The sequence below is a fragment of the Bos mutus genome, chromosome 2 (assembly GCF_027580195.1).
Source record: "Bos mutus isolate GX-2022 chromosome 2, NWIPB_WYAK_1.1, whole genome shotgun sequence".
NCBI classification, from domain to species: Eukaryota; Metazoa; Chordata; class Mammalia; order Artiodactyla; family Bovidae; genus Bos; species Bos mutus.
This window is the reverse complement of record NC_091618.1, coordinates 7,582,954-7,610,857: the sequence shown is the minus strand read 5'-3', so window position 1 is coordinate 7,610,857 and position 27,904 is coordinate 7,582,954. Positions and strand designations below refer to the sequence as shown.

The 27,904-nt window shown below is 43.5% G+C and overlaps 2 protein-coding genes across 4 annotated transcripts in view; one reads left to right on the top strand and one right to left on the bottom strand.

Moving 5' to 3' along the window:
• Window positions 1-10,855, bottom strand: part of NIPAL3 (NIPA like domain containing 3) — a 54,343-nt gene extending 43,488 nt beyond the window's left edge. Inside the window, exons 1-2 of the mRNA XM_005900714.3 lie at window positions 10,699-10,855; window positions 7,025-7,357 (exon numbers count right to left, since the gene is read on the bottom strand). Of these exons, the coding sequence (XP_005900776.1) occupies window positions 7,025-7,117 (93 nt within the window). The 5' untranslated portion in view covers window positions 7,118-7,357; window positions 10,699-10,855. The remainder of the gene's footprint in view (window positions 1-7,024; window positions 7,358-10,698) is intronic.
• Window positions 9,540-27,904, top strand: part of STPG1 (sperm tail PG-rich repeat containing 1) — a 64,920-nt gene continuing 46,555 nt past the window's right edge. The window contains exons 1-3 of one of the 3 annotated variants that reach the window (XM_070383080.1): window positions 9,540-9,613; window positions 15,720-15,838; window positions 20,182-20,322. In XM_070383080.1, the coding sequence (XP_070239181.1) occupies window positions 20,250-20,322 (73 nt within the window). In that variant the 5' untranslated portion in view covers window positions 9,540-9,613; window positions 15,720-15,838; window positions 20,182-20,249. Of the gene's footprint in view, window positions 9,614-12,632; window positions 12,731-15,719; window positions 15,839-20,181; window positions 20,323-27,904 lie in introns of those variants that run through there. The other 2 variants (XM_005900715.2, XM_070383082.1) reach the window with 2 other exon arrangements.

Below are 27,904 nucleotides of genomic sequence, written 5' to 3'. Positions count from 1 at the left end.
AGAAAACTATATTCAATATCTTGTGATACCACAGTAGAAAAGAATATGAAAAAGGATATGTATGTATATACGGAATATAATTATATATGTATATACATATATTTATACATATAAATATATATATGTATAACTGAACCACTTTGCTGTACAGTAGAAATTAACACAACATTGTAATTCAACTATACTTCAATAAAATAAATTAAAAATAATAAAGGCTGCTATTTATGGAGCAGTTATACATATTGTATATATGTCAGGCATGGCACTAAGGCCTTTCTACACATCACCTTTGAGCCACAAATGACCCTATGAAGTGGGTATTACTCTGAGTCCTGTTTTAGCACACAAGCTTGAAGGAGTTTAGAGATGACCAAAGGAAGGCTCAGTTCAGTTCAGTTCAGTCACTCAGTCATGTCCGACTCGTTGCGACCCCATGAATCGCAGCACGCCAGGCCTCCCTGTCCATCACCAACTCCCGGAGTTCACTCAGACTCACGTCCATCGAGTCATTGATGCCATCCAGCCATCTCATCCTCTGTTGTCCCCTTCTCCTCCTGCCCCCAATCCCTCCCAGCATCAGAGTCTTTTCCAATGAGTCAACTCTTCGCATGAGGTGGCCAAAGTACTGGAGTTTCAGCTTTAGCATCAGTCCTTCCAAAGAACACCCAGGGCTGATCTCCTTCAGAATGGACTGGTTGGATCTCCTTGCAGTCCAAGGGACTCTCAAGAGTCTTCTCCAACACCACAGTTCAAAAGCATCAGTTCTTCAGTGCTCAGCCTTCTTCACAGTCCAACTCTCACATCCATACATGACCACTGGAAAAACCATAGCCTTGACTAGCCAGACCTTTGTTGGCAAAGTAATGTCTCTGCTTTTCAATATGCTATCTAGGTTGGTCATAACTTTTCTTCCAAGGAGTAGGTGTCTTTTAATTCAAGGCTCAGAGAAGTGAAATAAGGTGCCCAAGGTGAGGACCAGAGGATGCGAGACTAGAGGTCTGACTTCCAGTCTCTTGATGAGAATCACTCCTCCATGCTGTCTCCCACTGTGTTCTCTGAGGTTGAAGGGCTTCAAAGGTGGCAAAAAAAAAAAAAAGTCCCCACCTTGTACGTGCTACATTCCCACTGATGACACAAGCAGCTGCGGTTACTTTTAAAAGCCATTTCTACAAGCATATGAATCTCCACACCTAACAAGTGGCTACAGACAGACATGGTTAGTAACAGCAATATAACTTAATACCCTTTCATCCGAGTGTTTCAAAGGGCTTCGTCAACCCTAATTATGCCCCAAAGCCTTGTGAAGTTGTGACTGGCTCAACTTCAAGAGAATTAAAGTCAAGCAAGGAAGTTGCCAGCAGCCCAGGGGTTACACAATTTGAACACACATCTACTAGCTGCCCTCAAGTGCCCGGTGGAGGGCAATCCGGAGTGGAGATGACAACCAGCAGGGCACCTGACATTATTTATGGAGCAGTTATACGTATTATATATGTATATATGTCAGGCATGGCACTAAGGCCTTTCTACACATCACCTTTGAGCCACAAATCACCCTATGAAGTGGGTATTACTCTGAGTCCTGTTTTAGCACACAAGCTTGAAGGAGTTTAGCGATGACCAAAGGAAGACTCAGAGAAGTTGACATTAAGTTCCTCCTCCAAACCTCAGCACTGGAATCTGAAATAGTATCCAGGTCTGCTGGCAGGGAGGGAAGAGGACAGGGCCAGGGCCTTCATCTCTGAACACCAATAAGAGCTTTCTCCACCCATCGGGCTCTGCTTTTGGCTGAAGAACCACCCCAGGGGTTTTCACTGAAGTTATTCAAAGTGTTAAGTGCCCTTAAGTACATCTGAATGGCTAACCCAGAACAGGGATTTGACCCTGGGATCAGTGATTCTGTGTGTTATGAAAACAAAAGGTGAGGACTGAAACCCCGGTGCTCCCACCAAGGCGCAGGTTCCAGCCATGGCTCCAATAGACCCAAAGGCGAAGAGGAAGGACCAGCAAACCCACAGTCTTCTTCCTCTCTGCTTCAGCTTACCAATACAGACTTTGCAGACCAGCAGACCTGGATTGGGGTTACTGCCTCTGTCACTGACGGCTGTGTGACTTCAAAAGAATCGCCTTAACTCTCTGAGCCTCAGCATCCCCTCTGAAAAATGGAGCTGACTATACACTCTTAGGAATGTCACGTTATAAGGCACATGCTTAAACACCACTCGACAGGTAATAAATATTAAAACAATTCTAGCTGCTGCTATTATTATTTTTATAATTTTCATTTTTTATCATTATTATGATTAGCAACACCTCTAAGGACCCTTCTGGCCCTGATATGCTCTGATCCAAGAATTGATCTTTCACCAGCTATAACTGAAAGAAAAGAAACTATTCTCAGAAAAGCAGCCAAAGGTCACAGGGGCACGATACCCTGGATATTGGTATCAGTGTGAAACCTCAACTCAGATCTCCTGTTTTAATGTCTTCTTCACATCTGCCAACAAGAGTCTCTATTTAAATTCTGTAAGTCCCCTACCTACAAGTGCATTCAAAAGTCTAATTCATTTGTAAGTCCAACAAAGTGAGCCTGGGTACCCAGTTAACACAATCGGCTATATAGTACTGTATTGTAACAGGTTTATGAAACTTTTCATACAGATAGTACGTAAAAAACCAACAAACATAAAAAATAAAGAAAACATCTTTAACCTTACAGCACAGTACCTTGAAGAGTCCAGTAGGACAATACAACAGCTGGCACCCAGGGGCATGCTTGCAGCTTTGAAAGTTCACAACTGAAGGTTCGTACAGAGGGGACTTACCGTACTATGCTGACAAGACTGTCATTGCCTGCTATTTAAGCTGACTTCCCATAGTCCCTTGAACTTAAAAGGCTAACACTTAAGTATAAACTGCATTCTGGCTTGCTCTGAGGGTTGGAAGTGTGAACGTGTTAATCTCTCAGTCGTGTCCAACTCTTTGGACCCCATGGACTATAGCGCACCAGGCTCTTTTGTCCGTGGAATTCTCCAGGCCATTATACTGGAGTGGGCTGCCATTCCCTTCTCCAGAGGATCTTCCTTATCCAGGAGTCGAACCCAGGTCTCCCTCATTGCAGGTGGATTCTTTACTGTCTGAGTCATTCACATTCAAATGCAATGGACGCAGCAGACCGGCTAACAGTCTCTGCAGCACCTGTGACCTGGCCTCAAGCCACCTCCCTGACGTTTACCTTCCCCAGCAAGTGAGGCATTACCTTCTCCACTGCCATTTCGACACTTACTAAACAGTATCAGGGAGAGAAGGGGCCTCATGCAGTGCCTGGCACAACATCAGCAGGAGGAAGTGTGTGTGTGAAAGTCATTCAGTCGTGTCCGACTCTTTGCGACCACATGGACTGTAGTCCTCCAGGCTCCTCTCTGTCCATGGAATTCTCCAGGCAAGAATACTGGAGTGGGTAGCTTTTCCCTTCTCCAGGGGATCTTCCTGACCCAGGAATCAAACCAGGGTCTCCTGCATTATAGGCAGATTCTTTACCAGCTGAGCTACAAGGGAAACCCAAGAATACTGGAGTGGGTAGCCTATCCCTTCTCCAGCAGATCTTCCCAACCTAGAAATCAAACCGGGGTCTCCTGCATTGCAGGCAGATTCTTTACCAGCTGAGCCACCAGGGAAGCCCAGGCAGCAGGAAGTGGTGGATAAAACTAAGGGCTCTGGCAGCACACAGACTTGATTCAAATCCCAGTTTTACAACCAAGTAACTGTGTGGTCTTGGGCCAGTTAACTAATCTCTGTGTGCCAGTTTCCTCATTTGTAAAATGCAGAAATACAAGTACCTACCTTGTACCTAGTCTTAGAGAATGAACAGTCCGTTATAGCAAACACAAGTAATGTTAGCTGCTGTTATTATGATGACCATAGTAACTGTGAATTGGTTATAAAAGTATAAAGGACCTATTATTTCCCGCCAGGAAGACTGACAAAGGCTTCATGGATAAGGCGGTATTTGAATTGGAGGTGGAAGGGTGGGTAGGATTTCCACAGGAAGAAAACAGGGAACGGTGCAGGCAGTTTCCAGTTTCCTAATCTGTAAATTCAGGTCATTCTCATAACCACCCTATGCTATGCTATGCTAAGTCGCTTCAGTCGTGTCCGACTCTGTGCGACCCCATAGACTGCAGCCCACCAGGCTCCCCCGTCCCTGGGATTCTCCAGGCAAGAACACTGGAGTGGGTTGCCATTTCCTTCTCCAATGCATGAAAGTGGAAAGTGAAAGTGAAGTCGCCTAGTCGTGTTCAACTCTTAGCGACCCCATGGGCTGCAGCCCACCAGGCTCCTCCATCCATGGGATTTTCTAGACAAGAGTACTGGAGTGGGGTGCCATTGCCTTCTCTGAACCACCCTATAGGATGAACTTAATACGGACGTGCAAAGGAATTACATGACTTTCCCCAAGCTATCATACCACAAGAGCTTCCCTGGTGGCTCAGACGGTAAAGAATCTGCCTTCAATGCAGGAGACCTGGGTTTGATCCCTGGGTTGGGAAGATCCCCTGGAGGAGGGCATGGCAACCCACTCCAGTATTCTTGCCTGGAGAATCCGATGGACAGAGGAGCCTAGCAGGCTGCAGTCCATGGGGTTGCAAAGAGTCAGACATGACTGAGCAACTAATCACACACATATAATACCACAAACTGACAGAACTGGGGCTGGAAGCCAGGTCTCCCAGATTTCAAAGGCCGTGCTCTTAACACCCTACTGGATCTCTCTTTTTGTGCCAAATTCTGTCTGGAAGGGTAGTTACTTATGGAAATGTTTACCCGCCTCCCTCCTAGACTCCTTTAGGGAAGAGCCATCTCAATGACCTATATAGCTCCTGTCCTACTCAGCACAGGCATGCATATAGCTATGCATATAGTTCAGCTGAAATTCCTACTTGCTAAACAGAAGAAACTGAGGTCCAACTCTTGCAGTTTGAGGTAAAGCTTCCAGAGTCAGAGGCCCTCAGGGATGCTAGTCATCAGCAGTTCAGCCTGCTGGTCTCTTTCACAGACCACCCTCCCTCAACAATCAGAATCCATTCTCTGCTGGGGTGGACGAGGACGGGGCTGAAACTCAGGGCACATGCTTGTTTCTGAGGTCATCCTGCTGATCAAGGTGCACTTGTGTCCTCTTAAGGGTTTCCCCAAAGGTAAGAGAGGACACTGGAGCAGCCCACCCAGCCTCAAGCCCACAGCAAGCAAAAATCCTGTTTGCTGGAGGACTCCACCCCCGGCCACTACTGATTGGATCAATGTAGACACCTGACCCAAGCTGGGCCAATCAGATCCTCCCTCCTTTGAAGGTGGGTTGAAGAGTTCTAGTACCTTTCAAGGAGAAGGCAATGGCAACCCACTCCAGCACTCTTGCCTGGAAAATCCCATGGATGGAGGAGCCTGGTAGGCTGCAGTCCATGGGGTCGCTAAGAGTCAGACACGACAGCGACTTCACTTTCACTTTTCACTTCCATGCATTGGAGACAGAAATGGCAACCCACTCCAGTGTTCTTGCCTGGAGAATCCCAGGGATGGCGGGGCCTGGTGGGCTGCCGTCTATGGGGGTCGCACAGAGTTGGACACGACTGAAGCGACTTAGCAGCAGCAGCAGTACCTTTCAAGCCTCACTGCCGTTCCTGCCCTTGGGTTCTATGAGCTACCATGTAGCCTTATATTAATTTTTCCTTTTGCTTAAACTTCTCTGAAATGGACTTTTATTTCTTGCGACCAAAAGAGCCTGAACAAAATCAAGGAAGAAAGAGCAAGCTTCCCCTTAGAAACCTCTTTCCCTACCCCCAGGTGGAATTAACTACTCCTTCCTCTGCTCTGTGCATCTTCACCTGTTGCTGTTTGTAACCATGAGACATTTCTGAGTCAAGCAGTGAGTCAAACCCGTCCCGCATGCCTAGCGCTGGGCTAGGTGCTTTTTCGTTGATTTATGCAGCCCTAAAGGAATGAAGGGTGGAGGGAGGTATTACTACCGTCATCCTACCCATAAGAGAAGCTCTGAGGGTTAGTTAAGCCTAAGGTTACTGAGGTGGGAGCAGGTAGGGATTTGAAGACTGATCTTCTTTCCTTTATCCCCGCTCCCCCCACCCTTTTAGGTCAGTTCATCACCCTTTGTTCACATGCCTGTCTGACACCTCAATTCTTAAGCTTTTTGGGAGAGTCACTACGACTTATTTATCTTTGTTCTGGCAGGAAGATATTTCTGTAATAAATAACTGAATTGAGGATAAAAATGAAAACTTATTAGACACCTCATCAGGGAGCGTGTTCTATGTCTTCTTAGATTCTGTGTTTGTCTATTTGGCATCCATTCACCACAAGGCTAATTATATGAACTCTACTTTCTTGTTTTCTGTATTTTCGATGCTCTGGCATTTGTGACCTTGCTACGTGGGGAGAAACTGCCTCTCTCAGAGTTACCCAATTCTTAGAGATAGCAAAGGGGCATGCACTCAGGGATGTTCACGGTAGCATCTGCAGTCACCCCAGATTAGAAACAATCTAATCAGCCAACAATAGGAGGCTCTGTCCCACGGACTTTGATACAGCAGCTCAACAGATTGGGCAATCATTCAGAAAGCACACTTCCAACCACCACTCAGTGACATAGGGAAATAGTCCATCAACAAAGTTAAGGAAAACAACCAAGATATAAAACTCTCCAACCCCAAATTTGGAATACTGGAAAAAGACAGGAAGGAAATTTACAGAAACAGGAACAAAGGTTGTCTCCAAGTAACGGAGCTGGTGATTTTTTTAAGTCAAACCTTCTTAGGGGGAATGAATTCCTTTTTATGTATTTCAATGAACATTTCTTTAGATTACACATTCTCTTGTACGCATGGAGGGGCTGCCTGTTTCTGTCAGTGATAAGCACGCAGACCCTGGATGTATCTGTTAGCCAATACTTCCCCGTGTGACTGTCTCATAAGAAAAATATAAAATCCCCAACCTAAAAAATAATAAAAGCTCTTGCCTTGTAGGAGAAGGAAGCCTCTCTCACGGGGTTGGCACTGCTTGTGGGCAGGAGCTGCTGGAGCTGCAGGGCTGCACCGTGAGCTCCGTCCATGGCGGGCTAAGGGCACAGACCAGCTGGCCTGGATCCGTAGCTGGAGGTGCTGCTAAGCCATCTTTCCCGGTGGGGTTCACCTCCTTCCACCAGCCATCGCCTTCTCACGTGGAAAGAGTACTTCAAGGCTCTTTTGGCCAATTTACAGCCTTTTCCTCATCTTCACTCAGAGACGTGCCAGTTTCTAGGTTTCTTCTCAGGCAGGCAGACGGGGACGCGTTTCCTGATTCTCGTGGTGCCCTAGCAGGAGGGGAAGAACATTAAAAATGCATGTACAATGAAACATTGAGCCGGATTTGTTACCTGAGAAAAGATTGCTATTAGGATGAAACACAAACTGCCATGAGAAGTGAGGCCATTTAAAAATTTACATTGTGCCTCTGGCCAGTTAGTAAAGATATGGCTCACCTACCTCAAAATCATTTCCCCAGTCCTTTAAAATCCCCTTTCCTCTTCTTCACTTCCTTCTTTCTATCATACGTGTGTGTGTGTGTGTGTGTGTGTTAGTTGCTCAGTCATGTCCGACTCTTTCCAACCCTATGGACTGTAGCCCACCAGGTGCCTCTGTCCACGAAATTCTCCAGGCAAGAATACTGGAGTGGGTTGCCATTTCCTTCTTCAGGGTATCTTCCTGACCTAGGGATCAAACCGGAGTCTCCTGCATTGCAGGCAGATTCTTCACCATCTAAGCCACAAGGGAAGCCCTCCTTCCATCATATCCTAATTTAAATGCTACCTTTCCATAGGTTCCCCTACATAAGAAGAACATTGCCTGTACCGACTTCTCTAGGACTCCAAAAAGAAAGAAAGAAGAAAAAAATTCCTCTGCCATAAAAAACAACAAACCATCTGCATTCTTACTTAGGAAAGAAGGAATGAGAAGAAAAGTTATCTCCATGGAAGATGGACAAACTGACCTGCTCCTGAGGGTCTGCCTAGGGTGATATAACATTGGACCAGGAGGCGGAAGACCTAAGGGACCAGATCATTTTGCCTCTGGGAGTCTCAGCTGTAAAACCTGTAGAACAGGGGTAATAATATGGCCTTAAGTAAAACCAGCAATGATGGAAATGCTCATTAACTTCATTGGACTGACATTTTCAGGGCATCTCAAGCCTTTCTACCAAATAGAGAAGAAAGAGAAAGTACACCCCTAGTGTTTTGGGGAGCATGGTCAAAACACCTACCACAAGTGCTAAGGGTTTCTTTGAGGTTCATGTTAAAAAAAATAAGCATACAAATGAGTATTATACTTGCAAAGCCTGTTATATTAATATAAAAATATTTTACATTACTTTTGACCTGTTGTGTGCTTACCTGTTTTACCTTGGCCAAGTCATTTAACTTTTCAGCAAGTTTCCCCTGCTATGAAATATGGATATTCCATATCCATGTGTTGTTGTGAGAATTTGGTGAAATAATGCATACAAAATGCATGTACAGCAAATGGTCAATGAATATATTAATTTTATTCTTACCAATTTATTTAATTTACCTACAAATATACCTTTCTTTGTCTCAAGCAACAAATGTTTGAGGGTTTATTACATTCCAAACAGACAAAGTTTCTGACATGCTTCAAGGCATCAGAAAGATGCCTCCTACGGCTACCCACTCCAGTATCCTTGCCTGGAAAATCCCATGGGCAGAGGAGCCTGTTGGGCTACAGTCCATGGGGTTGCAAAGAGTTGGGCATGACTTAGTGACTAAACCGCCACCATCCTACCAGTAGCCTCCAGTTCCTTCTATTATCTAGCCCCAGGCCCAGGAATTCTGGCTCCTGGTGTGAACAGCACAGTCCTATGATATAGGACTAACACTGCATTCAGTGTCTAGGAGACATCAGATGCAGGGCTCAAGCCAAGGGCAGCACAAAGACCATTTAACCCAGGCTCACTTTGTCAAAGAGCCTCAAAGTTAAATGACTGCTGCTACCTCTAGATGAGGTTATATAATCAGTATATATATATATACCTGAAATACACTTATCAGACAAGCTTGTAACTCAAATCCCATAACCAGAAGTCCCTGACTGTAAAGCCCTATGAATGTTTGTAATCTTGTGAAAAGCATAATTATTCTTCACTATACTTTTATGCCTTAGAAAAGAAGAGTGGCTCCTTCAACCTCTGAGACACTCCTAGAGGCTTTCAGCCTGGAGGTGAAGGGGCACTGAAGCAAAAATTCCTGGAAGCTGTTTGCTGAATCCCCTGTTTGATTGCTGCCTCCCAAGACCTAGCCTAGAGCCTGGCATGGGGACCTCCATACACACCTACTGACTGGCTCTAGACAGGCCAGTGAAGCACCCGGTACACCTTGGCTGCTTCACAGTGGAGAAGGGAATGGCTTACTCCAGGCCCCACCCACCGCAACTCCAGAGATAAAACCCATAGAGCCAGCCCCACCCACAGCACGTCAGAGAAGCCACAGGATGTGCCAAGGCGGCGATGGGAATCCAGACCACCTAACCTTCTTCGGATCAGCTGGTTTCTCCAGGTGGGTTCTGTATTTGCTTTCCTTTGTGGTGGCTGTGGTTGCTCTCATTTAATTATCTTTTAAAAGGCAGCTTCCCTCTCTGCCTCAGGAACCCCCAGGCCTCTGAGGCACCAGGGCCCACAAACATAGAAAACTCCCCCTTCAGCTAGGTAGCATTTTGGACAGAAAGCCTTGGAGGAATTCTGTGCAAGCTGTCTTCCCTTTTAAGGCACACATTCTTGGCCTAATGACTTTCTTTTCCAGACTGCAAAACACTTTTCCAGGTCTAACATATGCCCCAGAGGCAAGAAAACCAACTCTGTGTTGCTCACCACCCCTTAAGTTTGAGGCCCACACAGCTATCCGTGAGCACAGGGGTCACTGACTCAAAAAGGGAAAGATAAATCCACTAAGGGATGACTTTCACTCCACCCCCTAGTCCTCATCTGAGAATTATTTCATCAGCCCACAAAGTAGGTTTCCTAGATTAGAGAACCAGCGGTCTTGGCTGCTAAGAGTAAGGTCTGTATTAGAATTTGGCTCTCTCTAAAGAAATAATTCAAACACGCCCTTTCCCATCACCTGCCGGTTCAGCTTCTGGTTGCTGAGTGCCAGTTACAGGGTAAGCGCTTTTCCTTTCTTGGGCTTTGGCTCACGAAAGGGTTACACTCTTCAGTCCCCACCCAATGCGCTGGAAACGACTTCCAGTGACCAGCACGGACCAGGAATTCGTCCCCCACCCCCACCCCAGCCCTCGTCATCCACCTGCTAACTCCACCATCTGCTATCCCTTGGAAGCCCGAGCCGGTGTGTCCAGGCACAATTGTGACGAAGTCACCCCATTTCACTTCCTGATTTGGTCAAACCTGGCATCGCCTTTATTAAGGCAAACCCATGGCCCTCTCCTTGATGCGAAAATGAAAAAAAGAAAAAGAAAAGCAGCATTCTGAGCCAACGAGACCCAAACTGACAAGGCTGGTGACAGCAAGAAGGAAGATGTGTATACTGGGGACGTCAAGGGTCACAAACGCCTTGGCTTTTCCTGAAACCGAAGGCTGAATTCAACCCCATCCCCACCCCGGCCTTAAGTCTAAATCACTACTCACCGGCGGCGTTTCCGCTAAGGCCCACCGATCAGAGGTTTCCGAGACACGACTTGGACTCCTCGAGCAAGCCGGAGGCACAGCCCTCCTAAATTCCTTCCCCGACTCAAGAGATGCAGAGCGGCTGCCGTGTTGTGCTTTCCAAAGGCGCGATTCGATTTGCCAGGCCGCCTGTCAGTCGAAAGCTGACGGGCATCAGGCGCCCGCGAGTGGCTTCGAGGAGGAGGCGGGCGGGACAGCCCTCGGGCATTGATTGGCTGGACCGCGGAGCTCGTTGGACGCGTAGGGGGCGAGCCCTGGGGAAGTGGTGCTCCACTGGAGCGCCGAGCTCACCTGGCGAGGGGCCCCTCTAGCGGCCACGTCGGGCTGGGTCTGGAAGGCTCCGGGTGACTTGCTCACTGCATCTGCCCTTATAGATGGGCAGCCTGCCCGGGTGTCCTCCCCCCGCTTTTACCCTCGGAGCCCTCTCCCGGGCTTTGCTCCTGCTGTTCCCCGACCCCACAATCTCACCAGGCATTCAAATCCTACACATCCTTCAAGGCCCGGTTCCCCCTGCCACCAAAGCCCCGAGGCCATAAAAAAATCTCTCCTTGCCTGTCCTCCTGGAACACCTGTTGGCAGCACAATATACCCTCCCGGTAACATCTGCGTCTCAGTTCAGTTCAGTCGTGTCCAACTCTTTGCGACCCCATGGACTGCAGCACGCAAGGCCTCCCTGTACATCACCAGCTCCCGGAGCCTGTTCAAACTCATGTCCATTGAGTCGGTGATGCCATCCGACCATCTCATCTTCTGTCGTCCCTTTCTCCTCCCGCCTTCGATCTTTCCCAGCATCACGGTCTTTTCAAATGAGTCAGTTCTCATCAGGTGGCCAAAGGATTGGAGCTTCAGCTTCAGCATCAGTCCTTCCAATGGCAATACTTAAAAGTCCTCCCATAAGCCTAGCACTTGATGAATGCTTCCGTAATGTACCACTTGTAATAGTCCTAACTGCTTCAAGGATATATTGAACAAAATATCCTTGTTATTGAACTGATATATTGTTCACTATATTGAATGACAGTCTAGCCAATATTTTATAAGAACTATAATGGAGTATAACCTTTAAAAATCGTGAATCACTATACTGCACACCTGTAACATACAGCAACTATCCTTCAACTAAAAATTAATTTTTTGAAAAATAAAATGTATTTTAAAAAATAATTAACAGGTGCAGGGAGCTTCGCTTTTTCACATTTCATTCCAGATCCTCCCAACAACCCACTGAGTGAGACATTGGGCTCACGCCTGTTTTACAGATGAAGACATGATATTTGGACAGAGACCTCAACCGTGAGAAAGAGGCAGTTGTGGTGCAGACCCCGACACCGAGTGAGCTCAGAGAAAACACCAGTCAGCGGAAGGAGGTTGACAGAATTGTAGCAGCTGCCCGAAGGACAGCGTGGCAGGCGCGAGATTTTTCTGGGAGCGTGGGAAGGAGCTGAGATCACAGGGCCGGGCCAGGGACATGAAGATGTTTGGATTTCACCCTAAGTTTAAAGGGGAGCCCTTGGAGGGTTCTAAGTGGGGGAGTGACAAGATCACTGATTGCCCACGGACCTGGGCAACTCCATGGCTGTCCTTGTATGTTGTTGCCCATTATGTCTTTTTTCTTTGACTATCATAAAGAGGGCTTCAATTAATGTTAGTTCTTTTAGGTTTATTCCTTGAAGCAGGGTTTCTGGGTGAGCAAAATTCTAAAGCTTTGCGCCTATCACGAGATTTAGGAGGTTGTCTAGATAAACCCGTATTAAGTTTCCACGCCCATCCTGACGTAGTTAACCTGAACCCCCAAATTCTGGCCGCTTCCCAGCGGTTTTTGAAATTCCTCTGATCATTGGCCAACAACTTTTCACGCTAAAGAAACGGAGGATACCATTGGCTCGAGTTCATCAGGAAGCGGGCAGAAGATGGAAGCTAGAACGCTAGGCTTGTGGTTGCCATAGCGACAAGGAGGCCGGCCAACCGGATACAGCCCAGGGGGACAGACGAGGTAGGAAGCCGTCCCTTTCGAGGGACGAATACTGGGGTCGTGGGGAGGAGGACCCGGCGCACAGCATTAGACGCCGACTGAGACCCGCGCCTGCCTCGTGCGTAATTCCGATACCAAGCTAGGTGGTACCGTGAGAACCTGAAAACCCACTGTTGGAAGTTCCCCTCCCTGGAGTGTGCCCTCAGAGTCCCCACCTGAAAAGTGGCAATAATAACCAGGGCGTGCCTTCCCCGTGGATCTCCGGTGAGGGGCGTAGGCTACTGATTCACCCACCTCGGTCCAGGCGAGTGTACAAACATTTGGGGGCATCTGGCGGCAGGTGGACAGCAAATAGCTAAGTTCTAATCCCAGGCCCACTTCCATCTATCTCCTCGGGTGTTCCTCCTCCTTGCTGGGCGCCTTGGTTTACTCATCTGTAAAACGAAAGGGTGTGATTAAAATCTAGAGATGACTGGTGGTGGTGGTGGTTTAGTGGCTAGGTCAAGTCCGACTCTTGTGACCCCATGGACTGTAGCCTGCCAGGCTCCTCTGTCTATTGAATCCTCCAGGCAAGAATACAGGAGTGGGTTGCCATTTCCTTCTCCAAGGGATCTTCCGGACCCAGGAATTGAACCTGGACACTAGCCAGCTCCAAATGTTTCTTCCAGCTCTTACAAACACTTTTCTCAGCTAAAGAAAAATATCAAATGGATTATTTACCTGAGAGTGCTTAGAAAAATGTAAAATATTTCCAAGATGCACTATAGCATTATAACTGAATCAATAAAAACCTCATATAGTCAAAACTGCTCATGTAAACCCCATACAATTACATAAAAGGTAACAATACGTGATATATTAGTATATATTGGTATACTTGTACCAATATATACTAATAATATATATTGTATATACTTGTAGTTTACATTGGTATACTTATACAGTAATATACACATTTAAATGTATGAAATATGTAGTGTGAAGTGAAGTGAAGTAGCTCAGTCATGTTCGACTCTTTGTGACCCCATGGACTGTAACCTACCACGTTCCTCCGTCCATGGGATTTTCCAGGCAAGAGTACAGGAGTGGGTTGCCATTTCCTTCTCCAGAGGATCTTCCCGACCCAGGGATCAAACCCAGGTTTCCCGTACTGTAGGCAGACGCTTTACCATCTGAACCACCAGGGAAGCCTGAAATATGTAATACTATAAGATAAACGGGGCTTCCCTAGTGGCTCAGACAGAAAGGTTTTTTTTTAAACAGAGATGATAGAATTAAAACATGCCTATAGTTGTAGTCATGTGAGTTAAATCTTTAAAGAATGTAGCCCCTGATGGAAAGAGTTGTATTATGAGTACATCTGTATTCATTCTAGATGAAGAAGTGAAGTGAAAGTCGCTCAGTCTTGTCCGACTCTTTATGACCCCATGGGCTATACGGTCCATGGAATTCTCCAGGCCAGAATACTGGAGTGGGTAGCCTTTCCCTTCTTCAGGAGATCTTCCCAACCCAGGCATCGAACCCAGGTCTCCCGCATTGGAGGCAGATTCTTTGCCAGCTGAGCCACAAGGGAAGCCCATTCATTCCAGATAAAATGTGTCTATTCCTAGTATTCATCTATTCATTCAAGCCACAAATATTTATTGATCAATTGCTGTGTGCCAGGAAACAGTCTGGGGATTCAGTGATGAATGTCTTATTGATGAAGATCATAAACAAAAAATATTTTATATATTGTATATAAAATATAATGTGGGTAGTGAAAAGTGCTTTGAGAAAAGTAAAACAGAGTCAGATGGGGCTAGAGAGACATGGGTGGTGCTTCCCAAGAGAGAGAGGCCAAGGAAGTCATCCCAAAGGCAGTTTGAGGACAGGCCCAGATGAATCTGGCGACAGGGTAAGATGGTGCCCAGTATAGCGAAGGGAGGAATCCCCATGTCACAAGTATTTCGCAGAAGCTGAAGAGGTCCCTTGTGGAGAAGACGATTAGTTTTTAGGAGATAGGTTATGACTGCTGCCTTCAAATATCTGAAGAATAGTCACGCAGAACAGTGTCTTTTAACCTTTCTGACTGTGATCCATGGTAAGAAATGTATTTTATATTGTGACCCAGCATACATGCATATTCACGTAACAGAAACTTCACAAGAGACCGTTAAGCTGTGACCTACATTTCAGAACTTACCAGTGTGGAAGAGGAGTGAAGCTTATTCTGAGCTCATTCAGGCAGGAACTTCCTAGCAATTAGAACTCTTTTAACAGTGAACTGCCTCAGGAATTTTCAAACTGAGTTCTGGGGAACCCCAGCATCCTGGGAAAATTACATTTTGAAAACGCTATGCAATGTCCTAGTTTTTATGAGACCAATCATACACACTCAGGGGTGATCAATGTCAACATTCAGCATGCTAACATTTAATGTGTGCTGCTTTAGAGAGTATTAGAGTGGTTCAGAGTAAGCGGAAGTCAGACTTCCGGGTTCAAAGTCTGATTCTACCTCTTGTGGTATGACCCTGAGTAAGTCACATAACCCCTCCCTCTGACCATCAGTTTTCTTATCTGTAAATGGGGATAATACCTCACTGGATTATTTGAAGGATTGTATAAAATATTCTATAAAGGCATCTAGGAGTGTTAGGGCTCAAGAAATGATAGCTATCATTTTAAACTGTTAATATATTATCAATGTGCCTATATTAAAACCTAATGTTAATAAAAGCCTGCTGTAGGCCAGGCAGCATTAACTACTTCTTGTGGTTATCATATTTAATTCTCACAAGCATCTTAAGAAGAAGGTACTGTTACCAATCTCAGTTTATCGAGGAGAAAATGAATTCAAAAGGTCAAGTGACTCATCCAAAATTAGAACTATTAAGTGGCAGAACCCAGGACTGTTAACCTTGAACACAGGAATGGATACTCTTGATCATTGCACTGGCCCTCACCTGAGAACTGCTTGATCATATGCTGTTGATTAGGAAGGTGATATGTCTTCATTGCTCTTTCTTAGATTCCAGGCCCATGACATCCTGTCATGAACAGTTACACAAGCAAGTGCACCAGTGAGGCACACCTGGGCAGTGCTCCATCCACACCTGGGCTGCGCCTTCTCTCATCCTGGCTTCACAGGTATGCAGTAAGGAGGCTGGAAAGCATTAGTAATAGTGCTGTCTTTGGGTGGTAGGAATGGATTGTTTTTTAAATCTTTTAAACTTCTTATCTTTCCAAAAACTGGACAATAGGCACATATCACCATTGTCATAGGAAGGTTTAATTTTTTCTAATCACCCACAATTCTAGCACACTAATGCCTTAAAAAAAATTACAGCTTTATTGCAGCCAGGGAAGTAGATGGTTCTTACCAAGACAACAATAGTGTATTGAAAGGTAATAAGTGAATGCTGCTAAGTCACTTCAGTCGTGTCCAACTCTGTGTGACCCCATAGACGGCAGCCCACCAGGCTCCCCAGTCTGTGGGATTCTCCAGGCAAGAACACTGGAGTGGGTTGCCATTTCCTTCTCCAATGCATGAAAGTGAAAAGTGAAAGTGAAGTCACTCAGTTGTGTCCGACCCTCAGCGACCCCATGGACTGCAGCCTTCCATCCTCCTCCATCCATGGGATTTTCCAGGCAAGAGGACTGGAGTGGGGTGCCAGTGCCTTCTCTGAATAAGTGAATAGTGGCTGCTTTTATAGTCCCTAAAAGAGATTCTGATACTGAAGCAGTGATTGTGCTGTGATCAATACTGACTTATTTCTGTTGTTCTAAATTTCTTTGACTGTTTTGCCAATTATTATATTAAATAGTTAGTATAGATTGTCAACCGAAAAGGATTGAGAATTGCTGCTGTGAGGGCGATGGAATAAAGTGAAGAATAAATATTGAAGGACCAAAGAATTGGTAGAGTATAACATCATTTATTCTATCCTTCATTAGTATTTATAAATGATATAAATTACTTAGGGGTAAAAAAAAGATGAACAAAATAAAACTCAAGTCTGTTTATGAAAGATTAACTGTATGCAAATTTAATTATGCTCCTGCCGTTAACGACTAAAAACAGACAAATACATGAAGCATGGTTTTTAGACACTGAACAACAGAGACCCCAGTTCTGTAATCCCTGAGAGGAAAAAAAACAAGGTGAGCCCCATAACTGCTCCAGCTAATGCTGAAGAGAGTTTCTAGGCCACAGTTCAGGGAGAGGGAAACCCACACAAAGTCCAGCTATTTGAGTTGGGGAGATAGAAGTCAGGATTCAGGGAGAACAAAGAGGCTGGAATTTACAGGTAATGGACGGACCTGCACAGAAAAAGTTCAGAAATAGGAAGAGAAATAATGGACACATGCATGCGAAGAACCTAAGACTGGGGAAAGAGCCACCGAAAGCAGCATAAGGCCCAGCAATTGTACATATGTGTATCTCTACTCTTTCATATCTCCTTCCACTTAGGTCACCACAGAGCACTGAGTAGGGCTCCCTGTGCTGTAAAGTAGGTTCTCCTTAGCTATGTGTTTTATATAGTAGCGATTATGTGTCAACTCCAATTGCCCAATTCATCCCATCACCTGAACAATTTCTGGGTCTTTCTTATACAGAACTGGGACTACTTGATGTTCCCACAAATCAGAATAGAGAGACACTATATTAGATGAGAATTGATTGGGTAGAGTCCATAGAAACATCATGTCTTAGTAGTGGAGCTAAATTATTCTCAGAATAAAAACTGCTCTGGATTCACCACGTGTGAAAGTGAAAGTCACGCAGTCGTGTCTGACTCTTTGTAGCCCCATGGACGGCAACACACCAGGCCTCCCTGTCCTTCACCATCTCCTGGAGCTTGTTCAAACTCATGTCCGTTGAGTCAGTGATGCCATCCAACCATCTCGTACTCTGTCGTCCCCTTCTCCTCCTGCCTTCCTGCCTTCGATCTTTTCCCAGCATCAGGGTCTTTTCCAGTGAGTCAGCTCTTCGTATCAGGTGGCCAAAGTAACGGAGCTTCAGCTTCAGCATCAGTCCTTCCAATGAATATTCAGGTCTGATTTACTTTAAGATAGATTGGTTGGATCTCCTTGCAGTCCAAGGGACTCTCAAGAGTCTTCTCCAGCACCATAGTTCAAAAGCATCAGTTCTTTGTTGTTCAGCCTTCTTTATGGTCCAACTCTCACATCTATACATGACTCCTGGAAAAACCATAGCTTTGACTATACAGACCTTTGTTGGCAAAGTAATTTCTCTGCTTTTTAATATATTGTCTACATTTGTCATACCTTGTCTTCCAAAGAGCAAGCATCTTTTAATTTAAAATCACAATGGTGTGATCACTGACCTAGAGCCAGACATCCTGGAATGTGAAGTCAAGTGAACCTTAGAAAGCATCACTACGAACAAAGCTAGTGGAGGTGAAGGAATTCCAGTTGAGCTATTTCAAATCCTGAAAGATGATGCTGTGAAAGTGCTGCACTCAATATGCCAGCAAATTTGGAAAACTCAGCAGTGGCCACAGGACTGGAAAAGGTCAGTTTTCATTCCAATCCCAAAGAAAGGCAATGCCAAAGAATGCTCAAACTACCACACAATTGCACTCATCTCACATGCTAGTAAAGTAATGCTCAAAATTCTCCAAGCCAGGCTTCAGCAATACGTGAACCATGAACTTCCTGATGTTCAAGCTGGTTTTAGAAGAGGCAGAGGAACCAGAGATCAAATTGCCAACATTCGCTGGATCATGAGAAAAGCAAGAGAGTTCCAGAAAAACATCTACTTCTGCTTTATTGACTATGCCAAAGCCTTTGACTGTGTGGATCACAAGAAACTGTGGAAAATTCTGAAAGAGATGGGAATACAAGACCACCTGACCTGCCTCTTGAGAAACCTGTATGCAGGTCAGGAAGCAACAGTTAGAACTGAACATGGAACAACAGACTGGTTCCAAATAGGAAAAGGAGTACGTCAAGGCTGTATATCGTCACCCTGCTTATTTAACTTCTATGCAGAGTACATTATGAGAAACGCTGGACTGGAAGAAGCACAAGGTGGAATCAAGATTGCTGGGAGAAATATCAATAACCTCAGATATGCAGATGACACCACCCTTATGGCAGATGGTGAAGAAGAACTAAAAAGCCTCTTGATGAAAGTGAAAGAGGAGAGTGAAAAAGCTGGCTTAAAGCTCAACACTCAGAAAACGAAGATCACAGCATCTGGTCCCATGACTTCATGGGAAATAGATGGGGAAACAGTGGAAACAGTGTCAGACTTTATTTTTGGGGGCTCCGAAATCACTGCAGATGGTGACTGCAGCCATGAAATTAAAAGACGCTTACTCCTTGGAAGGAACGTTATGACCAACCTAGACAGCATATTCAAAAGCAGAGACATTACTTTGCCAACAAAGGTCCGGCTAGTCAAGGCTATGGTTTTCCCCGTGGTCATGTATGGATGTGAGAGTTGGACTGTGAAGAAGGCTGAGCACTGAAGAATTGATGCTTTTGAACTGTGGTGTTGGAGAAGACTCTTGAGAGTCCCTTGGACTGCAAGGAGATCCAACCAGTCCATTATGAAGGAGATCAGCCCTCAGATTTCTTTGGAAGGAATGATGCTAAAGCTGAAACTCCAGTATTTTGGCCACCTCATGCGAAGAGTTGACTCACTGGAAAAGACTCTGATGTTGGGAGGGATTGGGGGCAGGAGGAGAAGGGGACGACAGAGTATGAGATGGCTGGATGGCATCACTGACTTGATGGATGTGAGTCTCAGTGAACTCCGGGAGTTGGTGATGGACAGGGAGGCCTGGCGTGCTGCGATTCATGGGGTCGCAAAGAGTCGGACACAACTGAGCGACTAAAGTGAATTGAACTGAACTGATGATTTGCCAAATGTGTTGGTGAGGATGTCTAGCAATTGTAAGAAATTACTGATACATGCAACCACATGGAAGAATCTCAGAAACATTGTGCTAAGTGAAAAAAGAGACACAAAATGGTATATTCTATATAATTACCCATTATGACATCTAGAAAAGGCAACTATTGTGACAGAAAGCAGAGCAGTGGTTGCCAGATGCCAGAGTTGGGGGGGTGGGTATTGACTGCAAAGAGACATAGGGAGTTTTTTGGGGAGACGAATATATTTATATTTTAATTTTGGTGGTATTTTACACAATTGTAAACATTCACCGAAACTTAGAATTGTGCACTTTGAATTAATGAATTACCATGTATGTGAGTTATATCAATACGATAAATGTGTAAAATTCAAGCTTCAGGAGCTCTGTAAACAATATCAACAAAGAACACTTACAGAGTTCCAGTACAGGCAGTGCAATGTGGGATTTAGGGTTGTAGAAATTGGTAAATCTCAGCCTCTACCCACAGACTTCAGTTTACCCAACAAATACATCAGAACCCAATTAACACAATTAACAAAATCGTGAAATGATTCCTACAAATGCTGTATTTTGCTGTTTCAGGTGCTTAGAGGAACATGTAGTCAAGTTTTTCATCAAACAAATGGAACATATCACAGAACTTTGCTAAGATGGACAACTCCACACAAAAAGACCAACACTCTGGCAAAAAATATTCCAGAAAGGCTAACAAAGTACAGAAAGGTCTAGTGAACTTTATAACAGAGGTCTTTGGGAGGGGAGGAGCAAGCTCGTGACGTATGTTTATTTCAGTATGTAAAAGCAAATTTTAGGGGAATTTTAAGTGCTGGTTTATGCCCGCAAGGCTGTTCTTGAGGATATCAAATAGATTGCTTTAGTCATCCCTCCACTGCTTCGAGGGTGATGATTGGAAAGAAACTGTGAGAAGAAAGGATGGAGGGGAGAGAAGGAGGAAGAGATCTTACTTTATTTTCTAAAACTTAACCCAAGTCCCCACCATGCTGGGTTGTTGGAAAATTTGACGCAAATGACTTGTTTCAAGGTTTCGATCTTTCTCAGTGGAGAGAGGTGATGTGGTCATGGGTCACCTGTGCAGACAGGTGGGAGATGCTCTCTCTCAGCCCATGTACTCCTCTGGTTTTGTTAGTATGCACTAATCCTGGACTACACCTGGACTTGGGGAATCACGGCTGAGGCTGCAAATTTTGACATCCTCACTTACTCCACCACTGTTTCTTTTTTGGGGGGTGGGCGCAGGTTATTACCACCTCCCTGGTGGGCTTCTACAGTCTCTGCTGCTCTCAGACCCAGAGCTGGACCTTTCTTCCTTCCTCCCACCTTTTGATTTATTGCTGTCTCTTTTTCTTGAATACTTGCAAATTGAAGCTTCATGTATATTCAGAAAATAAATCATAATTGTTCAGCCTAATGGTCACAAAGAAACCACCACTTACGGAGTCACTTCTCAGACCCAGAAACGGACACTCCACAGCATCCCAGAAGCCCTTATCTTGCCCCTTCATGGGCACTGTCCCTCTTCTCTGTAAGTGTCAACACCATAGCTCACCTGACTTTTAATGTCAGGTTACTTTCATTACTTTATCATTTTAATATCATTAATTACTTTAGTCTGTTTTGAACTTCCTATAAATTGGAATCATACAGTATGAACTCTTTCAGGCTCTTTTCTTCCCTCATGGTACATTTGAGAGACGTAACTTCATGTTTCCTGTTATCAGTAATTGGCTCATTTTCACTGCTGTGAAGTTTTTCTTTGACTGAATGTACCATAATTTGTTTATCCGTTATACTATTGAAGGACATTTGGATTGTTTCCAGTTTTGAGCTATGACTGAAAGCTTTCATGACTATTCTTGTTCTTGTCTTTTGGGACATACGTGTATATACTTTTTGGATCTATACCTAGGAGAATTGCTGGGTCACAGTGTGTTTATGATCAGCTTAGTTGATACTACCAGTTTTCCACAGTGGATGTGCCAGTTGTACTTCCTTGCAAGCGGTGTATGAGAATTCCAGTTGCTCCACATCGTCACCATCATTTTTAGCTCATGTTTTTAAACTGTATTGTCCTTTGGTTAGTAAGGTTGAGCACTTTTTCATATGTTGGCTTATCTTTAGGATATTCTCTTTGGAGAAGTGACTGTTCAAGTTTTTTCTACTGGGTTTTTCTTCTTTTAGGCATTCTTAAAAACATACTAGAGATACATCCTTTTTGGCTATATGTAAATACCTTCCCTGGAGAAGGCAATGGCACCCCACTCCAGTACTCTTGCCTGGAAAATCCCATGGATGGAAGAGCCTGGTGGGCTGCAGTCCATGGGGTCGCTAAGAGTCGGACACGAGTGAGCGACTTCACTTTCACTTTTCACTTTCATGCATTGGAGAAGGAAATGGCAACCCACTCCAGTGTTCTTGCCTGGAGAATCCCAGGGACGGGGGAGCCTGATGGGCTCCTGTCTATGGGGTCGCACGGAGTCAGACACGACTGAAGCCACTTAGCAGCAGCAGCAGCAGCAGCAGCAAATACCTTCCCTGAGTCTGTGACTTCCCTTTACATTCTCTTCAGTTCAGTTGCTCAGTCGTGTCCAACTCTTTTTGACCCCATGGACTGCAGCATGCCAGGACTCCCTGTCCATTTCCAACTCCCGGAGTTTATTCAAACTCATGTCCATTGAGTCCATGATGCCATCCAACCACCTTATCCTCTGTTGACCCCTTCTCCTCCCACCTTCAATCTTTCCCAGCATCAGGGTCTTTTCAAATGAGTCAGTTCTTCACTTTAGGTGGCTAAAATATTGGAGTTTCAGCTTCAGCATCAGTCCTTCCAATGAATATTCAGGACTGATTTCCTCTAGGATGGACTGGTGGTGTGCTAATAAACAGAGGCTCTTGATTTTACTATAGCGCATTTTATTAATATCAGTATTTCCCCTTTTAGTTAGTGTATGAAAGTGAAATTGTTGCTCAGTCGTGTCCAACTCTTTGCAATCCCATGGACTGTAGCCTGCCAGGCTCCTCTGTCCATGGAATTCTCCAGGCAAGAATACTGGAGCGGGTAGCCATTCCCTTCTTTAGGAAATCTTCCCAACCCAGGAACTGAACCCAGGTTTCCCTCAACGCAGGCAGATTCTTTACCATCTGAGCCACTAGGGAAGCCCCTAGGTAGTGTTTATGTCTGTCCTATTTAAGAAATCTTTGCCTATCTCAGAATAGTTTTTTTCTAATAACTGTATTATTTTACCTTTCATATCTAGACCTATGATTCACTTGGAGTTGTGTGTAGGATATGAAAATGTCCAAATCTATTGTTTCCAATATGTATATCTAATTACCCAGCCCCATTGATTGAAAGAGTGTTCTTTTTCGGCCACTCTGCATTGCCATCATTGTTGTTAACCTTGTCTATGTATATGCAGGTCTGCTTCTGTATTCTTTAGGCTGTTCAAATACTACCCTTAATTACTGTAACTATGTAACAAGCTTTTTTTTTTTAAGTCTAGTAGCATAAGTCCTTCAACCGTGTACTATATTTATCTTGGCTACTCTTGGCTGCACTGAATTTCCATACAAATTTCATTATTGATTTCTTTCTTTATGGCTACACTGGGTCTTGGTCGCTCTGCATGGTTTTCTCTAGTTGTGTGAGGGGCAGCTGTTCTCTGGTCGTGGGTGCAGGCTTCTCCCTGTGGCGGCTTCTTGTGGAGCGCTGGTTTGGGCTCAGTGTTTGCAGCAAGCGGGCCTAGTCGCTCCTCGGCTTGCGGGATCTCAGCTCCCAGACCAGGACTGAACCCATGTCCGCTGCAGTGGCGGGTCCCTCCATATAAATTTTGGAATCAGCACATTAATGTCCTAAAAAAATCCCTATTGTCTTTTTGATTTAGATTGCATTGATTCTGGAAGTCATGTTAGGGATAATTTACATCTTTACAGCACTGAGTTCTCCAGTCCACGTATATCCTTTCTTTTATCTAAGTCTTCTTAAATTTTTCCCAATAACGTTTTATAGTTATCTATGTAGAGGACTTGCATATCTTCTATATATCTGTTCTAAGCATTTGATTTTTATACCATTGTAAATAGTACTATTTTTATTTCATTTTCTATTGCTTGCTGCTGGTATCAAAATAAAATAAATTGATTTTTTTTTATACTGACCTTGCCAAATTCAGTTATTATGTTTAATACATTACCTACAGATTCTTTTGAAATTTCTCCATATACAGTCTTATCATCTATGAATAAAGACAGCTTTATTTCCTTCTTTTCTCATCTTATATATTTTTATTTGTTTTTCTCAACCTCTGCACTGGTTAGAGTCCTTCAGTAAAATGTTGAACAGAAGCAGTTAGCCTGGTTTCATGCTCTATCTCAAGAGAAATCTTTCAGAATTATGTTTGCTATAGGATTTTGTCATCGATACCCTTTATCAGATTAAGGAAATTTGCTTCTTTTCCTAGTTTGCTAGGGTTTTCTTTTAATCATAGAACACTGAGTTTTATAAAAGGCTTTCTCCATCTACTAAACAGACACTTTACCACACACAAAAAGGATAAACATCAATTAGCATATGAAGAGATGCTCAGCATCATTAGCCAATAAGCAAATTAAGGCCACAGTAAGATGCCTTTACACACCTCGTGGAATGGCTGGAATTTGAAAGACTGCCCCTTGTAACTGAGGATATGAAGTAACAGTAATTCTTATACGCTAATAGTGGAGGTGTACAAAAGTGCAACAAGTTTAGAAAGAGTTTGGCAGTTTTTTAAAAAGTTAAAGTTATGAAAGTGTGTTGGTTGCTCAGTCGTGCCGGACTCTTTGCGACCCCATGGACTGTAGCCTGCCAGGCTTCTCTGTCCATGGGATTCCCCAGGCAAGAATACTGGAGTGGGTTGCCATTCCCTTCTCCAGGAATCTTCCCGACCCAGGGATCAAACCAGGGTCTTCCTGCACTGCAGGCAGACTCTTTACCGTCTGAGCCACAAGGAAGCCCTTCCCCCCAAAAATGTATAATCATCCAGACCCAAAAAAGTATATATTATGTGATTCCATTCTGCCTCTGTGGAGATGATCATATAGTTTTTCTTTTCTAGTCTGTCGATATGGTGAATTACATTGATTTTCAAATGTTAATCTATCAAATGACGGATGAACCTCATTTGATCATGGCGTACCATCGTTTTTTGTATACTGTTGAGTTTAATTTGCTAACATTTTTATAAGAATTTCTGCATGTATATTTATGAGTTAACGATCTATAATGATTCCCCCTCACCTCCTGCAGTAACTCTGTCTGGTTTTGGTGTCGAGGTAATAAGTGGCCTCATAGAATAATTTGGGAGACTTTTTCTGTTCAGTTTTCTAGAATAGATTGTATAGAATTGATAGGTGAAGGGTTCTATGAATGTCAGTGTGGTCAAGTTAGGTAATTATTGTCAAGTCTCTATATCTTTATTGATCTTCTACCTACTTGTTTAAATTATTGAGGGAGGGATTTTGAAATCTCTGACAAGTATTGTGGACTTTCTATTTCTTCATGCAGTTCTATCATTTTTTATTTCCTATATTTTGAATTTCTTATTATTGAGTATATCAGAGTTTAGAATTGTTATATTCTTTTTCAGAATTGAATGCTTTATCATTATGAAATTACTATACCCTCTTTATTGCAGGTAATATTTTTTGCTCTGAAATCTGTTTTGTCTGACATTAATATCTAGCTTTGCTTTGATAGGATAGTATATCTTTTACTCATACCTTTACTTTTAACCTAATCCTGGGTTTGTATCAATATTTAGAGTCTGTTTCTTGCAGACACCTTGTAGTTAGGTCTCCCTTTTTTATCTATCTCAACCATCTCTGTCTTTAAACTGGGATGTTTAGACTCTAAATTTAATGTGATTATTGGTGTGTGAGCTTAATCCTACCATCTATTAGCTTTCTATTTGTCTCACCTGCTCTTTCTTATAACTTTTTTAAAAGACTTTGGTTGTGCTGGGTCTTTGTTGTGGCATGTGGGCTTTCTCTGGTTGTCGTGAGGGGGCTTCTCTGGCTGCAGAACACAGGCTCTTCTTCAGGCTCAGAAGTTGGAGTAGACAGGCTTAGTTGCCCCAGACATGTGGGAATATTAGTTCTCCAACCAGCGATCCCCATATCTCCTGCACTGGAAGGCTGATCCTTAACCACCGGACCACCAGGGAAGTCTCAGCCCCATCTGTTCTTTATTTACATTTTCTGGATGTTTCTGTACTGAATATTTTTTTGTTTGTTTGTTTCTATTTCTTTCCTTTGTTGGCATTTTAGGAATAACTCTGCAGTGTTTTCATAGTGCTGCTTTGGAGCAAGGATTGCAAACTTTGGCCACTTGGGCCCGATTGGACACGCTGCCTGTTTCTATCAGTAACATTTCATTGGAACATAGTTAAGCCTGTTTGTTTACGTGCTCTGTGGCTCTTTCGCTCTAGAATGGCAGAGCTGAATGGCTGCAACGGAGACTATCCAGCCTGCAAAGCCTTAAATATTTACTATCTGGCCCTTATAGAAAACATTTACTGATCTGTACTATAGAGTTTATAATATACATCTTTAATTTTATCAAATTCTACCATCAAATAATATTATTACACTTCATGTACAGCAGAAGAACCTTACAACAGTATATTTTTAGCTTTTCCTTCCTTGCCTTTGAGCTATTGTTGTCAAACTTCTACATACATTATAAATGCCATATTAGTGTTGTTATTTTTGCTTTAAATAGTCAATTAGTTAGAAATGATTCAAATATTATATTTACATCTAAACGTATCCATTTATACTCAAGGTTCTACACTTTGCATTTACCTACATATTTACTGTTTCCAGCACTCTTCGTTCCTCTACGTAGTTCCAGATTTCTGGCTGCTATCATTTTTCATTTGCCTGAAGGACTCCTTTCATTTCTTATAGCTCCAGTTTGCTGGTGATTAATTCTTTCAGTTCTTCTGTGTCTTCAAAAATATTTTGCATTCATCTTTAAGAGATATTTTTACTGGGTACAGGATTCTAGAGTGACAGTTTTTCCCTTCTGGTATTTTACAAAAGTTGTTTCTGACAGTAAATATATTTGTTCCGTTGTGTATAATGTGTCTTTTTTTTCTTCTGCCTGATTTTAAGATTTTCTACTTCTTTTAAAAAGAAATTTGATTATTATGTGCCTTGATATAGTTTAATTCTTATTTCATGTGCTTGAGGGTCACTGACTTTCCTGGGTCTGTGGGGTTTTTTTATATCAAATTTGGAAAATTTCAGCCACTTTTTTCTTGAAATATTTTTTTCTAGTTCCTCTCTCCCACCTTGCTTCTTTGGAGAGCCCAGGTACATGTATATTAGTTCCTTGACATTTGCACATAGCTCACTGATACTCTGGGTTTTTTTTTTTTTTTTTTGGTCCTTTTTCTCTCTGTGTTTTGTTTTGGATAGTTTCTATTTCAACATCTTCAAGTTCACTCTTTTTTCTGCAGTATCTAGTCTACTGTTAATCTTATCTTGGTTTTGGCTTAGTTGCTAAGTCATGTCTGACTCTTTCGACTCCATGGATTGTAGCCCACCAGGGTCCTCTGTCCATGGGATTTCCCAGGCAAGAATACTAGGGTGGGTTGCCATTTCCTTCTCCAGGGGATCTTCCCGACCCAGGGATCGAACCCAGCTCTCTTGCATTGGCAGGTGGACTCTTTACTGACTGAACTGCCAGGGAAGCCCCTTATCTAGTGTATTTTTAATCTCAGACTTTTTCGTTTTCACCCTCAGGAGTTTGATTTGGATCTTCTTTATATCCTCCATGTACCTTCTTAATGTGTTCAATCTTTTTTCTAGCTTCTTGAACATATCGAATACAATTATTATTGTAATAATGTTTTATTAATAATGTAATAATGTTCTTGTGTTCTATCATCTATATCATTTCAGAGTTAGATTTAATCACTCGTTTATTTTTTTCCTCATTGTGAATTGCATTTTTTTCCTTCTTTGCATGCCCATCATTTTTTTTTTTTTTTATCAAATGCCAGATAGTTTTACCTGTTGAGTACTGTATGTTTTAGTAGTCCTATAAATTGTTATGCTTTGTTCCGGGATGCAGTTAAATTACTTGGAAACAGTTTGACCTTTGCAAGTCTTGCTTTTAAGTTTTATTAGCTGGAACCAGAGCAACACTTAGTCCAAGGGTAATTTTGCCCTGGGCTTCCCAGCTGGTACAGTGGTAAAGAAGCCATCTGCCAATGCAGGAGAAACGCAAGAGACAAGGGTTCGA